The following is an 18,866-nucleotide window of genomic DNA, read 5'->3' as shown; positions in this document are numbered from 1 at the left end:
ATTTTAGAAATTAATTATTGATAAAGTAAAAATATTGTTATTTGATTATAAATTTTTTTTCTTTAACTATACAATTGGACGATTATTAATCTATGTTAGTAAAGTTTGTTTTAAAACGTGACAAATGTGTTCGATAATAACAAAGAAGAAAAGAAAAACAATAATTAACAAATTTACAAGTTTTGCATTTTTATTTAAATCATCTTATTGATAATTAATTATTATTATATACGTGTGTGTGGTTACACAATTGTAAAAATAATTATATAAGATTTTAACTTTTCAAATGAAAATCATTTCCGCTTATTTCTAATATCCCGCGTCTTGATGATTTAAAAATAGCGGCGCGGGTAAATATTACAGATTTTTCGCGCGTTTGACCAATAGAATGTTAGCGTTTATTCGTTATAATTATATGGCTTAGACTTGTAAAAAGTAATAGATAGGAAAAGTAGTTTAAGATTTAGTCGTGGCGCTTCAAACGTTTTTATTTGACGAACCTCAGTCGATAATGTAGGAAAGTGAATTTTTCTAGAAGTGGAAACGTCAAGATCAAAGGATACAGAAGTACATAGAACCTCATAAGTCCACTTTTTTCCTAACCAGATTCATCTTAGTTAGTACCCTGACCACAAGAGAGCGATAGCAGGTACTTAACACGATGACGATACACACCATCAAAGAATATAGTATTAAACAAACAGTCTACAAAACAAGATAGTTCTTCTCCAGATAAATTGTCAGTCCAAAAGTTCGTGATCAGGGTTCTAACTAAGATTAATCTGGTTAGGAAAAAAGTGGACTTATGAGCTTCTATGTACTTCTGTATTCTTTGGTCAAGATTGTTATAAATAAAACGTTACCGACAAATTCGTAGCTGAAGAATGGAAAAGAATATTACGAAGTGATGGTAAAGAAGATTTAAGCAAGAATTTAGGTTACTTTTGTAAGATCTATAATATACATTCTGCCTGTGTTCTAACGGTGCGTTCCACTAAGCGCTCACAACGATCACGCTCACGACCACAGTTTTTCCCGTTCCACTTACCTACGAGCGTTACTGTCCTAAATTCAAGTGGAATGGACTATGGTGCGTTTTGAGCGTGGAGGTAATAATACAAATGGCGAGGTAGTGAAAAGAAAGTAAAAGATTAAAGAGGTTAAGATTTAATCTGTAATCCTTCATGTCAGTTTCACGGTCGCCATTTTTATTGTTGTCAGTTTCGAAAAAACCGCTAATTTTCTCAACGCTCACTACGACCCACGTTTTCAGATGGGTCGTTGTGGGCTTCGCGTGAGCGTTAGTAATGACGTCATGAGTGACGTTTTCGCCGCGACCACAACGACCGCGGTCGTTATGTGGAACGACTAAAGGAGCATTTTGATCGTTGTGAGCGCTTAGTGGAACGCACCCTAAATATACAATACGTGAAATCGATTTATTTAGCCTATTTCTTAAAAGTGTAACAAATCCATGAAGTAGTCAATTATAACAATAGTGCTTTAATTATTGTAAGCTTTCCGTAACGATTTAAATTAAACATCATTCATTTGGGGATATAAAGTTTTGAAATTAATTAAAGAATGATAAGATATTATTTTCCCGCCCGCCTACGCGCCTAAAATTTATCATCTTTTCGATATCTCATAATACGAGTGACGTTTCTGGTTATACACGTGCGCAGAAGTTAATTCATGGATTAAACAGGATATTATCATACAAAAGTCTTAAATAGATTATTCTTCATTATTGGTATTGAATGTGTTATGTGGAGCATATCAAGAAAGCATTATGGTAAATAAAAAAATGATAAATACATAGAAGAAATATTAAAACTAATTTCATGTAAATAATATATCTATGTATGTATATTTTCATATAATTAATCATATAACTTTTCAGGAACAAGAAGAAATATTAACGTATCAAGTAATGAATGCTGTTGAACGTAAGACTTGTGAAAATGATGATATTGAAAATTCAGACGAAAGTGATAGACCATCAGGTGAGAGATGGGCTCCTGTTGGAGCAAATGATGGAGACAATGATTTTGGGGATGAATATAAATATGTTGATAATATAGGAAAGTAAGTGATTATTTGATGAAACGTTTTGTATATTTTATTAATGGTTTACTATATACAATACTTTCCTTACATAATACTTTTAGCCTTTCTAATGATATGGAAAGATTAAAGTTATTAGAAGAAGAACAAGAGATGCTTAATTCGTCTCTCATAGCGTTAACTACACATTTTGCTCAGGTAGGTATAATCGTTTTTACTTATCTAGAATTACGAATAAATTTTTTAATATTTAATATTCTTATAGGTACAATTTCGTTTACGTCAAATTGTTGATGCTCCGACTAATGAAAAAGAAACATTGCTTAAAGAATTGGAAGAATTTGCATTTAGAGGGATTCCTGATGTACCAAATAATTTATTATTTGAAAGTAGATCTATTACACCTATATCTCCGACATTTTGTAAAGAAAGTGTAAGTATTACACATTTATTTATTATTTAATTATTTCATTTTTTTATTTTAAAATATTTTTGATTTGAATGCTTTCTAACACATACGTTATTGCTTATTTATTTATATTATTTGTTTTTATTTTTATTTTCAAATTATTTATTTATTTCCTTTTTGTTGTCACATTATGAAAAAGACATATAATAAATTTTGTTTATACATCTACTATGAACCGCATTTATTATTCTTTATCCATCCATTTTTTCCCTATATTTCAATTTTTTTAATAACATTTTAAAATGCACTTGAAAATTTATACAAAGAATGCTCAATGTATATTATGTAAATACTGAAACTATTTTGAAGGTAATTATAACAATTTCTTGTTTTTATTATATATAATAATTTTGTAAATTAGCATTATTAATAACTTTATAATTCTATCTAATTTAGCAGATTGGAAGCATGGTTAGTGATGTAGAAATGGAATCGAAAATGGCATTACAAAGAACTAAACAAAGGGAGTTAATTAGTCAATTAAAGTCACAATTAGAAGATTTAGAAAAATACGCATACGAAATGGGTGATGCAGATTTACCACAAAGCGTTGTGTTAGAACGTCAAAGTATAATAATCAGTAAGTTATGATACAAAATAATTTAATATAACGCTTTAAAACATTATATTTGAATAACTAAACTTAATGGGGTTCTTTTTTTAGATCACTTGAAGGAAAAATTAAATTTTAATGTAGATGATTTGTGTAAGTTACCAGTAGATGATTTAAGGTGGCAAGTTGATTATGCAATAAGTCAGGTATATTTATATGTATATATGTTTTTTTTATTGTTTCTTTTTTTTTTCTTGAAATATTTACAAGAATTGCAATTATTTATATTACAGATAGTTAGTCCGTTAAAAATGAAAGAACAATTGGTGTCTCAATTGAAAACACAAATTGCTGATTTAGAACGTTTTATAAATTATCTTCAAGGAGAAGTGAGTACAGAGACATTGGCATGCACTTGTGCTTGCCCGGTACATACTAATGGTTCTGCTGCATTTAATCATACTAAAAAATTTGAAAAAAAGGCAATAGATAATGAAAGTAAAACTAAAACTTTGAATACTGTTAAAAAGGTCGTAGCTCTCTTACATATGTTTATAATATCACAATTGGGATGTAGTAGTGAACAGGTTCGAAGAAATTTAAATAAAAATTCGATATATAATTGGCGTGATTTAAGAACTAGATTAGACATTGCGGTTGAGCATGTTTTAAGTACTATCGCAGAAAATGAACATCAGCTTGAAGACGATGATATTGGTGCTGATGAATACACGTCTGACTCGGATTCTGCATCAATGCACTGTAATGCAAAACTAACATCGGCAATAAGAAAGCATCTAGCAGCTTCCATTAGAGATTTGTTACAACATGGTTTAATGTCTGATGTACGTTCTAACAGTGTAGTTCCGTTTATGGGATGTTTTCATCAAAGAAGTCCTTCCCCTGCTAATTTTATGCATGCCTGGGAACTTATCTTAAAATATTATGAAATAAAAAATGGCCATTATTATAACTCCAGTCCTGCACAAAAATTATCGCAAAGTTTTAATTTAGATCTTATCGGTAAAGCTACTTCTGCCAAACAGGTATTTTTTTTGCTTCATTCAATCAATTAATAATTAACAAATAAATACAAAAAATTCGTAGTTACAGTTTGAACGTATTTAATTTATTATTTTTAGAGTCTACTAACTACTATAGGTAACATTATTGCTTCGCATAATCCTTACAAACGGAGTCGTGATTCACATTTTAAAGCATTTATATGTGCTGCTTTAAAGTAAGTGAAATTGTTGTTTCTGTCTCAACACTGTGAATAATTATAGAATTAAATGAATTATATTTTTTAATTTTAGCGCAAATAAATTGGTGATTTGGCTAAAGCTCATTTTACAATGCCAATATCTTTTAGAATGTCACTACACGTCATGGAGTTATGTGGTGAAAACAGGTATATCTAATTTCGTATATTTACTTTATATGTCATAATGAATATTCATTATTCTTTTCTCCTTTTTTACCATTAGGATTTCAAGACGCATTTCACACTCTCGACAAACTTACGAGATATAAGTTTGATCTGCCAGTTGACTTAGCTGTACGTCAATTTCAAAATATAAAGGACGCATTTTGATTAATGCATGGTAAATGATCCTTGTATAAAATCATTGTAATTATTAATGAGAACAAAAAAAAAAACTCTGATGCAACATTCCTCTATATGATATATATAAGTACACTTATGAGTGGAAGATAATATCAGAATGTATAATTCAAATAAGTTATTAAGTTTTTAAATCTAAAAATTATGTACTGCAATCATAAGTATTATCAAGCATTAACTTATAACCAGTATTCTTTGGTAGTTCCTATATGCTTTCAAAAGGTAAATATTATTTATGAAGTACGCGCGTAATAAATATTAAATAATTTTTATCTTGAGGTAATATCATATAAGATATATATTATCAGTATTTATCAAATATATTATCTTACATTTATATCACATTTTTCCCCCTTTTTTTCTTTCTCTCTCTCTCTTTCTCTGTCTAATTAATTAATTAATAATAATCCTTTTAACACAAAATTACATGTTATCATTACATACAGTGGTTTATTACAATAAACCACTTACAATACAATTCATATTTATACACAGTAGGATCGAACATAATAAAAACTAAAGAATATAATAATTAATAGAGAAACTTATCTTTCCAAATACTTATATATGCAGTCGATGATTAAATACATGCATTTAGAATATTGCAAATATCATTTGCACAAAGTAAACGTAAATACAACAAATAAGAGAATAGGAATTAAAGATAAAAAGAGCATTATAATTAAATGTTCCATTAAATAATCATAAAAAATTAGAAAAATAATATTAATTATGTATTTCATTTATACTAATAAGTAGTTACTTATATTTAACAATGAATCTTAAATCAAATTAAAAACCAAAGAATTATTATATTTATTCTTTTTAAGAGTAAAATTTAAGAGATATTCTTTATATATTAAATAGGTTGTGTGTGTGTGTGTTCAACAACATTATGTACATATGTACGTAGTCAATATTTTATCAATTTTTATGCAATTTATATATAACAAGTATTTATAGATTGATTATAAAAATAATTTGCTATATAACTTATTATTTATATATTTTTAAGCAATTTTGTTTGCATAAAACTTATATTGTCTTATAGTCTAAATTAAATTTTGTGTATATGTACGGAATTATTAATTAAATCTGACATAACATTTACATATGCACATAATGTTTGTTTTATTAAATATTTTCTTTAATAAGTTCATATTACATCCAATAAATAACTATTAATTAAGAATGAAATTTATGTCTGTGTGTGTGTTATACTAATTTTAAAAAATAATATATATAAATAAATGAATCTTATAAAATAATAATTTTACTTGTACTTGTACATATACATATTATTAAGTTTTTGCTAAATATAAAAGAACCTAATATATCAATTATATCATATAAAAATCATATATTAATTAATTAATAAGAGCTTTACGTAAAGATCTATAAATATCTATTAATACAAATAAATAAATACATAATTAAATATCTCTAACTGTAAATTAATTCGATATGAAGTTAAAATTAATCTTACACCAATTCTCTCATGATAATATATATCCTTTTCTCATCCTATACTATATTTTTTATTAGGCTGAGTTAAATAAAAAACAATAAGTATGAAAGTGGTTGTTTATTTTTTGTAAAAGTACATCAGTAAAAGTTTGTAGCAGATTTCTTTTTAACAAGTTTGCAATCATTGTTGACTCCGTGATCTACACATTGATAATAAAAATATTTCATGGATAAAAAATAATATAAAATTGACACATTTATGGAGCTTTACATAGAGTAATCGTTAATATTATAATTATGGAACAAATATATCTTTGTAATATAAATCTTAAATATACACATTCACACTCGAATTGTAACCTAGGAAGGAAAAAAAAAAATATAACAGAATGACTTGTTTGAAAGAAGAAAACAAAAAAAAAAACGTTATGTAATGTCGTGGAGTCTCAATGCTTTCACAGATTAAGTAATAGAGTTTGTTGTACATAAAATTCAGAATAGAGACTACATTTTCAATAACAAATTTGAAATCAACGAATTATATAATACCAGAAGTTTTTTTTGGTCAGAGACAATACACTTAAAAATGTGTATTACCTTTGTATATCGTATTACATAGTTTTTTTTTTCTACTTATGCAGGATACAAGTATGTGGATGTTATAAGAGCACAGAATCGGTGTCTTCCCCTTTTTCATTTACAAAAATGTATATAAAAAGGTATATAGAAGAGCTTTAGTTCCATTATTATTATCATCTTGCATCTCTTACTTTTACTTATTGTTACATGCAATGGTAAATGATGTACTTGTTAGAACATACACATATTACATTTTCTTAATACTCAACAAATATGAAGGTATATGCGAATCAATACATCTTGCGTGTAAACATTTATCGTATCAATACATGATCGTACGTATTATAGTAAAAAACAATCTAGATGCGCTGACCTTGGTAGAAATTTGGTAGTGTTTATGTTTTTATATATGTAAAATATATTTAGGTATATATATATAATATAAATGGTTTAAAATGATTATAAAATATATATAAAATACACAAAGAAATCTATCTAAAAATATTCATTAATTGATGGATTCTTGTTGGAATGTCAGTGTAATATAATAGCACTTTGTTCAATTTAAATAAAATATTACTTAAAAACACTATCGGAGAACAAAACATTAGCATTTAAAAGGTGAACAAAAATTAATTACAATACGCTTTGACATTTTTGGAAAAGTCTATAAAAATCGTGTATAACAAATATGTGTATATGTTGTGTCGTCAAACAAGTAATACGTTAATTAAATAATATGCGATTTGAACATTCATTATATTGTTTTACAATACCATAATATAATTTACTTTCAAAATTTTACATATAACAGTATACATACTCACTTACATACATGTTCTCTTTGGTTTAACATTCCTCATAGTCATTTTTCTTGACATAATTCTTATAGCACACATTTAAGTTATATTTTTGCTATAGCAACGATCTAATATACATATTTAACAAGAAAAAAATTTGTGAGCGATCAAAGCATTAGAGCTAATTTAAATATTATCACAAATGACAAAACCATAATAAAATACACAATCAAGTTTTACATTGCGAATTTTTTGAATCTCTATAATTTTACTAACAGGATCTTAAAAATAATTCTTCACTTTGGTCGTATATCTTTTGTTCAGTCTTCAGTTATATTTATTCAGAGTTTAAATTAATAAATCTCGTGTGTTATTTCTATCTCAGTGTTAAGTATAATTCTATTTTTAAATAATTTATTAAAATAACTTGGAAAAAAATGGAATGTAAGTATTCTTTCAAGTAAATGTAAGTTCATACATACTCATATACTTTGTGGGTAAACAAAAATGCATTTAATTTCAATGTATACGCATACAGTGGTAAACGTATGTATTGGCACAGTATGCTGAAACAAATTGTTTATAACGCTTGTTCTTTTTATGAATCTTTATCTAGAATGTTTTATTACCAATACTTATGTTTACCACTGTATGTATATACATACTAATTCAATAATTCCATTATGAAATTGTATAAAGACTATCTCTCTTTTTAAAGCATTACCTTCTGCATAATATTGATTATATATGATTCACATATTACTCTGGAATGTTGCATAATATACATATAAATCTGCATAGCAAAACATGTAAAGATATAGAAAATGTAAATATATATATTAGGGCAGTGACCATTTACAATCATACTAAAACATTTCTATAATATTTATGGTTATTTGTATGTATATTTGCTAAATAATAGTCGTTCATATTCATATCACACATTACCGATTATAAATGCAAATGGCTAGGACAATAGAATAGAATATATATAAAATGAAAAACTTTGACAATTTACATTGCAATAGTGTGATTTAAATAGCTGATCAATTCCACAAGAATCTTTTCCAGTTCTTGCAATTGTTAATATTTAAAAATTTTAAACGATATTTTAAGCCATAATGTTTAAATACATCACTTTTTCATTATATGTAAAGATATATAAATTGTTTGTATACATCTATTCGATAGGATATTAAACTACACTTTTTATCCACAAAACAGTAAAACTTATGATTTAAATTTCGCATGTACTTAAAAAGCATTTTGCTAAAGATATTCTCAGATCAATAAAGTTATTACTAATATATGTAATAGCCACATTTTCTTTTTCTTTTTTTTTTCTTTTTCTTTTTATAAATATTCTTAGCTGTATGCCATTAACTTGACATAACAAATATAACAAAGAAGGCCTTTGTATGTAACATTTACATTTTACATTTTAATAATTACTTACCTTTTTAATGTGTGTGTCGAGTAAGTAATATATTAGTTATTACATTTATATATATATATATATATATATATAAATAATGATGTACTGCTCCATTTGTATTCAGACGTGAATGCGCAAAGCCACGCTGTCTGTTTTATTCTCTGCTTCTATCTCGTGTTTTATTGTATCGAGTCTTTCATAAATTGCTCTAAATGTAGGCCTGTCGGATGGTCTTCTATTCCAGCAAAGTTTCATTAATTCATATATTGATAAAGGTGTATTATCAGGACATTGGAGAACATTGCCTTCTTTGATGTATTTAACAACTTCTTCGTGAGTCATACCGTAATACGGTTGAAGAGCAAAACTAAATATTTCCCACAAACATACTGCAAAAGCCCAAACATCAGATTCAACAGTATATTTGTTATAAAGTATACTCTCAAGAGGCATCCATCTAACTGGGATAGCATCTTGTTCGTCGCCTTTATAATAATCTTGAAGATATATTTTTTGAGATAATCCAAAATCTGCTATTTTCACAATCATTTGATCGTTTATTAAACAATTTCTAGTTGCAAGGTCTCGATGTACAAATTTTCTGTCTGATAAATATACCATTCCGGATGCTACTTGCAAAGCTATATTAATTAAATCCATATGTGATAATTGGGAATCTGTGAATGTACCATCTCTTTCTAAACTTCGAATAATGTAATTTCCAGGTGAACAAGAACGTAGGAATTCATTTAAATCACCACGTCCCATGTATTCAAATAAGAGACACATTGGACGTCCTAATGCACACACACCCAACAACTTAACAATATTTGGATGATTAAATTCTGCAAGTAAACATGCTTCTCTTTCAAAATCTACAAGCAAATCATCTGATGCTTCTTCTTTCAACATTTTCACCGCAACATTTGTGAATTCTTCACCTGGCACTAGACCAGGTGCTTTTGCCTGAAATACTCGACCAAAGGCACCCTGACCTAAATCTCGTACATAAATAATATTATTTCGTGGAAATTCGAGTTTTTCCAATTTTGGATTAAGCTTCGCACTTGTTTTGTGGTATGCCTCATTGCTTGGCAATTTGTCTAAATCAATGTTAACATCCTATAAAGATATTACAATAGAAAAGTATAGTATTTTTCATTTAATTGTATATTGTCACTGTGTGGGTGTATATAAATATGTATACCTGACTTTCAGTCTGATTATATCCTTGATGTCTTTTATGAAGTCTTCGCCTTAAAAGTATAGAAATAAAAGTTCCAGCAATGATTATAAATCCCAATACAGAGAGTGCTAATATAAATGATGGAGTAATAAACGTATATACAGCCAAATCTTTTGGGTCAATTTCAATTATTGTATTTGTGGTATTATCTGAAAAATCAAAATATTAATTAGATAATGATGCTTTAACGTTTATAACTAACAATAAGATAAAATAATTATAAAATAAATGTGCTTTTTTACACAAATATTTTACCACATATAGGAATATCACAATGTTGCCAGCGTGTATCAGGATCCATAGTGAAACACCATGGCATAGATTCAATGCCATCTACATTTCTACAATAATTTTCACCCTTTTGAATTTGTGGAAAAATATCTGGTGGTTTGTCGTGATTTTGTGGAAACTGAGCACTCCATGGTTGACAATCTAATCCACCCTTTGTTTTATTTAACTTTCCCATGTAATATCTACCATTATCTTTGATACAGTCATCTATAAAATATATATTTCAAATAAAAATGACATATTTTTCAAGATAATTACATTAAAAATGTATTCGGTAGAGCTTACAAGTAACAAGTTCTTCTTTTATATCAGTTAAATGAGCTTCCGAGCAAGTTACTTTTCCTTTAACTATCCTTGGTAAACTTTGACAATCTGGTAAACTAAAGTGGCCACGAGACCGGATATAAATTCCTTTTTGCTTTTGGTCCTCGATTATTATCCAGTTATTGAAACAAAAATGATGTACTGCTATGCAATCTTCGTAACATAATGGCAATCCTACTAACTCGTGGCACCGTGGAAAGGCATATAAACATAGCATTTGCTGTAATATAAAAACCATACCATAAATATTATTACATAAACGCATTACAGATAATGAAATATATATATAAGCATTCAATGAAAGAAATACGTACTTCTGCTGCTGAACGACATGGTTCTACAAGAGTTTCTATTACTTCTTCCCATAAATTCGTTGTTATTTGTTCGTTCAACAATCCACCGGGATTACCAAATGAACTATTAAACCATACCTTTCCAATGCCTGTGAGATATTTCTTGCATATTTTGCCATTATAAAAGGCGCAATAACCTTGTGGTACTACCTCTATAAAAGATGACAATAATAATTATATATATAATATGATAGTTGTGATATAAAGTAATAATAATAAAAATATAAAAAAAAATACATACTACTTTGTACAATAGTAATGTGCAAAACAATTGCCGTGAAGGAAATAATCCAAAGCACCATTATTTAAATACAATAATACGATGTTGCAGACGAAGAAGAAAGATTACATGTTTAAGAAATAATTCCTTTTAGATAAAGATTTTTTCTTTGTTGAGTACACTTATATCACCTCGTGTCACACAACACACTTTTAAATTAATATTGAAATTTGACATTTTCTTTTTTCTTTCTTCAAATTCACAATCTTATATTACAACAAAAAAACAACACTCATTCAAGAGAAATAATAATAAAAATATCTTTTTCATAAATATAGAGAATTATTAAATGAATTTAACTTATAAAGACAATTTTAACACAAAATAACTATTCACATTTATTTTCTGATGACTTTAACATAAATGCATAAATATATATACATATACATGTACATATATTTTTTATAAAAAGTATGTGTAATGTAATTATATATTTTGATATAATTTAATATTTGGAACTTTAAATAATGTATTCATTTATTTCTACTAAGTACGTAATAATAATAAACATTTGATTTTTTTTCTAACTGAATCTAATTAGCTCCTAGTTGCTACCCTTCAACTGACTACAATCTGTTCAATGATCCGTTACTAGCAGTTACTAGAGTAGTAGTAGTAGTAGTCCATAGTACCATGGCCTTTATTATACTTAAGCTTAGTTTGCAATGTATATACATATCAAATTATTAAGAAAACAATGTAAAAATAAATAAAACAATTTATATTATTTAATATTAACAATATATATCTATCTTAATTCGTTTATATTTATCATAATAGTTATTAAAAAACATTATTATATCCAACTTATATAAAGTTATACTTGTGTTACGTTGTGTGTGTTTCTTTCACACAGTTATGAATGAAATTCAATCATTTCTTTTAAGCGCTTGTAACGTTTTAAAATAAATAATACAAGTTTTTATTTATAGAGAAAGAAATTATTTAAAATATGTGAATTATTTCAAATTATATCTATTATATAATAATGAAAAATAAATAAACTTTTATTGGTTAGTCATAATCGATTTATCCAATAGGTCGTATGCTTTAAAAGTGGTCATATATATACCATATTATATATATATATATATAATTAATGTGTAGGAATTAATTCGGTGCCTTGATATTAAATTCATTGCATTAAAATTGTTATGCTTTTTTTGTCAAAGAATTTGCTAGTTAATTGTTTAGTTAACCTATAATTTAAATTTTCTGTAGTTTATTATTCTACTAATTAATTGAATTAACAAAATCATTTTTAAATTTGAGAAAAACTTAAAAATATTTCTTATTATATAGATTAGTAATCTTACTGTTATAATTAATTAACAAGTATAGTGGCTATTGATAATATAACAATTATGTAATGTAAAAAAAAAGATCTATCATTTGATATTTTCCTTGTTTACACTTATAAGGAGTTCTTATCGGAGATAGAAATAGAACTATTATTGGTTGACTTTTGCAACATAAAAACATTTCTTTTAAATTGTTTGTTCTTAATCGAAGAATCTAATCCCGACATAGAAGTATCGTACATTTGCATTGTAGTATATTGAGCGTTAGCATATTTATCATTTGTTAAAGATGGTGTTGCAGCAATTGCTTTACTGTTATTATTATGCATTTGCACATACAATAATTGTTTATTTAAACTTTCCAAAGTTTTCTTCAATTTACAATATTCATAACTTATTTGCTTTTCATTACGAACAGCATTAACATAACGGTTCTTTAAGATTTCATATTTATTGTCCTGAAATATTATTTAATGACATTGAAAAAGGCAATAGAATTATTATTTAATAAAGTAAAGAGAATAGAAGAAATAAAACTTACTAGCTGATTGAAGCATTGCAAAATAATGTTTGTCTGTTCAGATTGGAAAGTTATTATAGGCTTTAGTGTTGTTAAAATATCACCTAACGGTGTAAAAAATCTTGATATTTCTGGTGTTAAAGATTTTGTAAGCGGCACGGTTACAATTTTTGTAGATTTGCATTCAGGACAGTTTTCTTTAACTATAGGACAAAATAAGTATATTTCTTAAATATTTCTAAGAGTTACAATTTTATAAAATAAAATATAAGTTTTTATTATGGTTTGTTACATAATATGTAATCCTGTTTTTATAATTTATTTAACATTACCTTTTCTTATACAGTTATGACAAAAAATATGTCCACATTGAGTCAATCTAAAATGATCATTTTTAACATTATTGCAATAACATTTATTGCAAATATATTGTTCCATTATTATATTTAAATTAGAACAATTTGTATTATAAATTTGTAATAAAAGTTAAAAATAACTAAAAAACTAGAAAAGGGGTAATAAATAACTTAATCTTATAATAGATAGGTTTATCTTATTTTTAATTATAGTAAAATATCAAATTCATATATAGATAAAGCATTTATTGAATTTTAAATTTATTTATATTTTCGATATTCTCGATATTTTTGATATTTTCGATATTTACAAACTATGATCATACATTCGATAATCGCAAGTATTCCATTCGAGAATCACAATCGATACGATTCGAGATATTGTTTATAAAGTGAATCCATGCAGAATCGAAACTTTTTTAACATTTGATTATATTTCATCCACAAAATATGAAATGACATCGTACGAGAAGAATTTGAAAAACTTCTCTGGTAGAAATATATTGTTTACATCTATATTTGTAAGTAAAATTTGATTTTTATGACCATACAATATTGCATCAACCACTGACTGTATAACCTGTCAACGAATTGTAATAAAAACATATATTAAATTTCTTAGAAGTTTATAATAATTAATTATATTATTATAAAGTAATAAAATTATTTGTAATAAATATTTTTATAATTAATAAATTTGTTGTATTTAATATATACATTGGTTTTTAGTTAATTTCTAGTTATTTTTTATAACACAGGCAGGAGCTAGTGCAGGAATTTGCGTGGATACAATTTTATTTCCAATAGATACAATAAAGACTAGATTACAAAGTCAGCATGGGTTCCTACAATCAGGTGGATTTAAAGGACTCTATCGTGGTTTATATCCAGTACTTATAGGTTCTACGCCAACAGGTAAATAAATAAAAGGCCTCATACTTATTAATTTTATATTGAAATACAATGTCATTAATGTGTTTTGTAGCTGCACTATTTTTTGTTACCTATGAAAGTACCAAAGTATATGCACAACCTTTGGTATCCGAAAGATACCGTTCTCTAATTCATATGGGGGCAGCATCGCTATCAGAAATGGTATTTCATTTTTATATATTCTTATATCGTTTAAAGAATTAAATAAGTACTTGTTAACAAAGAATTAATATTTTAAATTGATATTTTAAAAGGTAGCATGTATAGTACGTGTACCAGTAGAAGTTATGAAACAAAGAAAACAGGCTTACTTATTGGATCAGGGTAACTTCAGTATGAAGTTTTTGTATCGTGGTTACTGGAGTACAGTATTAAGAGATATGCCATTTAGTTTAATACAATTTCCACTATGGGAGTATTTTAAGAACATTTTGTCCCTTTATGTACAAAGAGATGTATATCCTTTTGAAAGTGCAACCTGTGGGTCATTGGCAGGTATCATATATCCAAAACTATTGCACTGTATATAAATATATAAACTGATAATAATAAAATATAATTTTAGGTGCTTTTTCAGCCGCCTTAACTACTCCATTGGATGTTGCAAAGACAAGAATAATGTTAGCTAATAAAATGGTACAAAGTTCCGATCTCAAATTATCTACAACATTACGTGCAATATATACCAAAGAAGGATTAAATGGGTAAACAAAAATGAACTTTTTGAAAAAACATTTATAATTAATTAATAATTAAAACTATATATATTTTGTAGCCTTTTCGCAGGTGTTAATTATAGAATAATGTGGATTAGCATAGGAGGATTTATATTTTTTGGAGTATACGAAGAAGCCAAATTATTAGCATTAGATGCATTTAAATTTACGAACTTGTAGCAAAGAATTTCATCACGGTAGAATATGCGAATATTTTATATAATATGGTTTGTATAAAACAAATTACAATTGTACAAATTTTATTTTTTCGCATATATAATACATATGCGTAATGTATATTCTCCGATATCTAAGTCATTTTAAAAGTTAAGTAATTTAACACTTAATAAAAATAAAATAAATTTCATATTATGTAATGGGGTAAAATTTAATCCGACATATAATTTTTCGTTATATAGTTATTATTTTTCATTACTTTCTATTAATAAATTTGTATATTATCAAATATTAAATAATAATCATTCTATCTACATTGAAATGAGATAATAATGTAAGAAAAGAAAAACCAAAAATAGGAATTAGTATCATAAAAATACGCGAGTTTGGATAAACCTTTCAACATTCATTGATATTTGCGTGTAATTCGTTAGATACAAAAACGATAATAATAATAATAATAATAATATTAATAATAGTGGTAAAAAGAAGAAGAAGGAAAAGAAGAAAAAGAAAAAGAAAAAGAAAAAGAAAAAGAAAAAGAAAAGTAAAAAGAGAGATAGAGAGAGAGAGAGAGGGAATATTTATGGTAATTATCGTGTAGTGTCGAGCACAATGACAATAATGCGTCCTTCGAAGTAAATATAAGGATATGTAGTAGAGTAGTAGGTACTAAAGTGGTAGAACAGTGTAGGAATATCGGTAAAGAGAGAGACAAACGGCGTGCCGGTGGTGTAGGTGCTCGTGGAGGGGGGAGAGACTCATGGTGTTAGCAAGATCCGTGGTTCGATACGCGTGTGGAGAGGATCCGCGTTCAGTCGATGCGTGCGAGCGGACAGAGTCGGTAGTTTTGTTACGCGCTCGTTCGCACCGCGCTCATCGTCATTTATTATTTCTTTTTTCTTTTTTTCTGTATAAATCGATCGATCGATCTCGATCCCCAATCCCGATTTCGCGATCAATAATTTGCACTCTGTTTTTTTTTTGTTTTCGTCTTTTTCTCGATTATTTCTTTCTTTTTAGTTTTTTTTTTCTCTCCTACCTTACACTATTTCATTTTTTTTTGTTTTTTTTTTATGTCATCGTCTGAATAAAAATATTAAAAGAAATATCATCTGGTGAATAAAAAGGAAAGAAAAGGAAAAATTTTGCAATATTTCTCTCAATATTATTGTATTAGTAAAGATATTTTATATTATTATGTCCCGGTATATTTGAAAGAAAATTTTGTTCTATCTTCTATCTTTCTTTTTTTTTTTTTTCTCTTCCCTTTTAATATATCCTTCGATCGCGTTTTCCGATTAAAATAAAAGAAGAAGAGGAGGAGGAAGAAGAAGAAAAAGAAGAAGAAGAAGAAGAAATTCATCATAATCGTCATCGTCATCATCATCATTCTCTCTTTCTCTTTCTCTTAAGAGCAAGACACATTCCAACACTGTGTAAACTTTCGACACGCTCTTCAAGTATATTCTTCTCTTCTAGCTTGATTCTCTGAGATTTATTCAGGTAAGCTTTTAGTCACTTTGTCACCATTTCTTTTTATTTCTTCTTCTTTCCCTTTTGTTTTTAACATTTGTCGATATTACTCTTCTCGTAATCTAACATCGCCAACAATTATTTTCATTCTTTTTATTTTGTGCTTAATCCTTTTTTTTTTCTTTTTTTTAATTAACAAGTATATAGATATGCAAATGCAATCTGATATTATTATCATTATTATTCATTCATTCATTCGTTATACACACACATATATGTATTTTTATATATTAAAAGTTCTTATCTTATTTCTTTTCCTCATTATTTAAATATCTATCTGAAGAGAAAAATCATTAAAATAATATCTAATAAACAAATTTGTAAATAAATATGATTACCTATCCTGTGCATACACATACACACATACACACATACATACATATATATAACGTTGAACAAAATTAAAGAAACGAATCGTATGTACAGGGTTGGGGGGGTTACAGGGGGACAATTAAAGAATCTATTTCTTATCTCTTCTTTCATCTTTTTTCTTTCTCTCGTTCTCGTTGTTTTTCCTTTTATTTCTTTCTTTTTTCTTTTTTCTTTTTTTTCCCCCTTTTTTCTTCTCGTTTCATTTTATTTTTTGCGCGCGTTAGAGCAGCAACAACGACGATGACGATGACAACGACGACGACGACGACGCGATTTGATCGGAAGGCCACCGCGCGAGATCGACCTCGAATTTGCGGAGTAACGAGATAAATCCGACCTTCGTTATCGTAAAGTTGGGGAACGTTACGTTATATAATGTTTGTATTTGCTATTTTTAGGCGTCTGCAGGCCAACTACCGTCAAATTTCGCGCTGACTACTCGGTATTGTCTCTCTCTCTCTCTCTCTCTCTCTTTCTATCTCTTTTTCTTTTTCTTACCAATTCTTTTTTTAAAAGTCTGAACAAGATCGATCGATGTATTATTCCTCCACCCCTCCCATTCCCCTCGTTGATCGTGATCTACACGAAAAGATTCTTATTTTTCTCTGCGAGGAGCGTATTTTTTGTTCTTCATCTTTTGGTTTTTTCAATGGAAGAAAATTTATCAACGATTTATTATAAATAAAAGAATTCTATAGAATCCTTTTCTTGTTGGAATATGATTGTCAAATGATTTGACGTTTTTGTCGATTTTTCTTTTTGTTCGTAGTCAAAATTATATATTTACATATATGTGTGTTAGTGTACGAGTGCACGTATATTTATATATACAATAGAATAATTTTGTTAGTTAAATTTATGACTTTTTACAAAAAGTAAATGATAAATATAAAATAGTAAGAATGACAACTACATTTTCGATTACCGGATGTATAAATATCATATGTATATGTAAACATATAAAACGCACAAATTCTCTTTCTTGTCTCTTTAAATTTTTCATTTCGTAGCAATACGAGTTAACAAGAAGAAATCGGTCATTGGTCTTTAGATAAAAAAAAAAAACACAAAAAAAAATATCTCCTTTCTTCCATCCAATTTTAAATCTTTGACAACAAAATTTATCGATCAAATGTAATAATACAAGATTAATCATATACTTATATATATATGTGTATGTGTCAATAATGTTATTAATGTAATAACTTATTTCCATTTGAAATCTCGATTCTCATTATTGAGAGAGAGAGAGAGAGAGAGAGAGAGAGAGAGGAAGGTACAATTTGCATTAATGATCTTTGATCTCACGATTAGCTGTCAATGATCGCAAAGGAATAATTAATACCGATGATTTTTCTTTTCCTGACACATAACGTAGGCGTTTATTATAGTGGGTAGTGTTAATTATCCGTTTGTTAAAATCATACAAGATAAAATTTCAAATAATTGTAATTAGTATACAAATAA

At 27.2% G+C, this 18,866-nt stretch overlaps 3 protein-coding genes across 5 annotated transcripts; 2 read left to right on the top strand and 1 right to left on the bottom strand.

Moving 5' to 3' along the window:
* The first annotated feature begins 984 nt into the window (after positions 1-984).
* Positions 985-4,740, top strand: LOC106784868 (RUN domain-containing protein 1). 2 transcript variants are annotated; one of them, XM_014744832.1, is made up of 10 exons: positions 985-1,795; positions 1,904-2,088; positions 2,172-2,265; positions 2,333-2,500; positions 2,936-3,116; positions 3,201-3,295; positions 3,383-4,135; positions 4,232-4,329; positions 4,406-4,500; positions 4,577-4,740. In XM_014744832.1, the coding sequence occupies exons 1-10, from the start codon at positions 1,793-1,795 to the stop codon at positions 4,681-4,683; spliced, it is 1,779 nt and encodes a 592-aa protein (XP_014600318.1). In that variant the 5' UTR covers positions 985-1,792; the 3' UTR covers positions 4,684-4,740. The 2 variants fall into 2 exon arrangements, with proteins under 2 accessions (XP_014600318.1, XP_014600317.1); XM_014744831.1 differs by having other exon boundaries at positions 2,933-3,116.
* A 4,318-nt stretch (positions 4,741-9,058) lies between these two features.
* On the bottom strand, positions 9,059-11,738 carry LOC106784873 (tyrosine-protein kinase transmembrane receptor Ror2). The gene is made up of 6 exons (XM_014744842.1): positions 11,450-11,738; positions 11,170-11,360; positions 10,817-11,075; positions 10,496-10,738; positions 10,202-10,389; positions 9,059-10,116 (listed from the first exon to the last, which is right to left on the bottom strand). The coding sequence occupies exons 1-6, from the start codon at positions 11,508-11,510 to the stop codon at positions 9,115-9,117; spliced, it is 1,944 nt and encodes a 647-aa protein (XP_014600328.1). The 5' UTR covers positions 11,511-11,738; the 3' UTR covers positions 9,059-9,114.
* Positions 11,739-14,046: 2,308 nt separating this feature from the next.
* LOC106784827 (S-adenosylmethionine mitochondrial carrier protein-like) lies at positions 14,047-15,686 on the top strand. Of its 2 annotated transcripts, none has more exons than XM_014744761.1 (6): positions 14,047-14,186; positions 14,424-14,580; positions 14,651-14,760; positions 14,853-15,093; positions 15,164-15,302; positions 15,374-15,686. In XM_014744761.1, the coding sequence occupies exons 1-6, from the start codon at positions 14,121-14,123 to the stop codon at positions 15,492-15,494; spliced, it is 834 nt and encodes a 277-aa protein (XP_014600247.1). In that variant the 5' UTR covers positions 14,047-14,120; the 3' UTR covers positions 15,495-15,686. The 2 variants fall into 2 exon arrangements, with proteins under 2 accessions (XP_014600247.1, XP_014600248.1); XM_014744762.1 differs by having other exon boundaries at positions 15,385-15,475.
* Positions 15,687-18,866: the final 3,180 nt, after the last annotated feature.

This window comes from Polistes canadensis, unplaced genomic scaffold, assembly GCF_001313835.1.
Source record: "Polistes canadensis isolate GaletaPanama2010 unplaced genomic scaffold, ASM131383v1 scaffold_41, whole genome shotgun sequence".
Lineage (NCBI taxonomy): Eukaryota > Metazoa > Arthropoda > Insecta > Hymenoptera > Vespidae > Polistes > Polistes canadensis.
Note: the sequence above shows the minus strand (reverse complement) of the source record. Positions and strands in the feature narration are given on the sequence as shown.

Coding starts and splice junctions, on each gene's coding strand:
- LOC106784868 (XM_014744831.1), top strand. Junction 2,266..2,332: donor TAACTACACATTTTGCTCAG/GTAGGTATAATC, acceptor ATATTCTTATAG/GTACAATTTCGTTTACGTCA. Junction 4,330..4,405: donor TTTATATGTGCTGCTTTAAA/GTAAGTGAAATT, acceptor TTTTAATTTTAG/CGCAAATAAATTGGTGATTT.
- LOC106784873 (XM_014744842.1), bottom strand. CDS start 11,510: ATGGTGCTTTGGATTATTTCCTTCACGGCAATTGTTTTGCACATTACT. Junction 11,361..11,449: donor CATTACTATTGTACAAAGTA/GTATGTATTTTT, acceptor CATCTTTTATAG/AGGTAGTACCACAAGGTTAT. Junction 10,117..10,201: donor ATAATCAGACTGAAAGTCAG/GTATACATATTT, acceptor ATATCTTTATAG/GATGTTAACATTGATTTAGA.
- LOC106784827 (XM_014744761.1), top strand. CDS start 14,121: ATGACATCGTACGAGAAGAATTTGAAAAACTTCTCTGGTAGAAATATA. Junction 14,761..14,852: donor CAGCATCGCTATCAGAAATG/GTATTTCATTTT, acceptor ATATTTTAAAAG/GTAGCATGTATAGTACGTGT. Junction 15,094..15,163: donor AACCTGTGGGTCATTGGCAG/GTATCATATATC, acceptor ATATAATTTTAG/GTGCTTTTTCAGCCGCCTTA.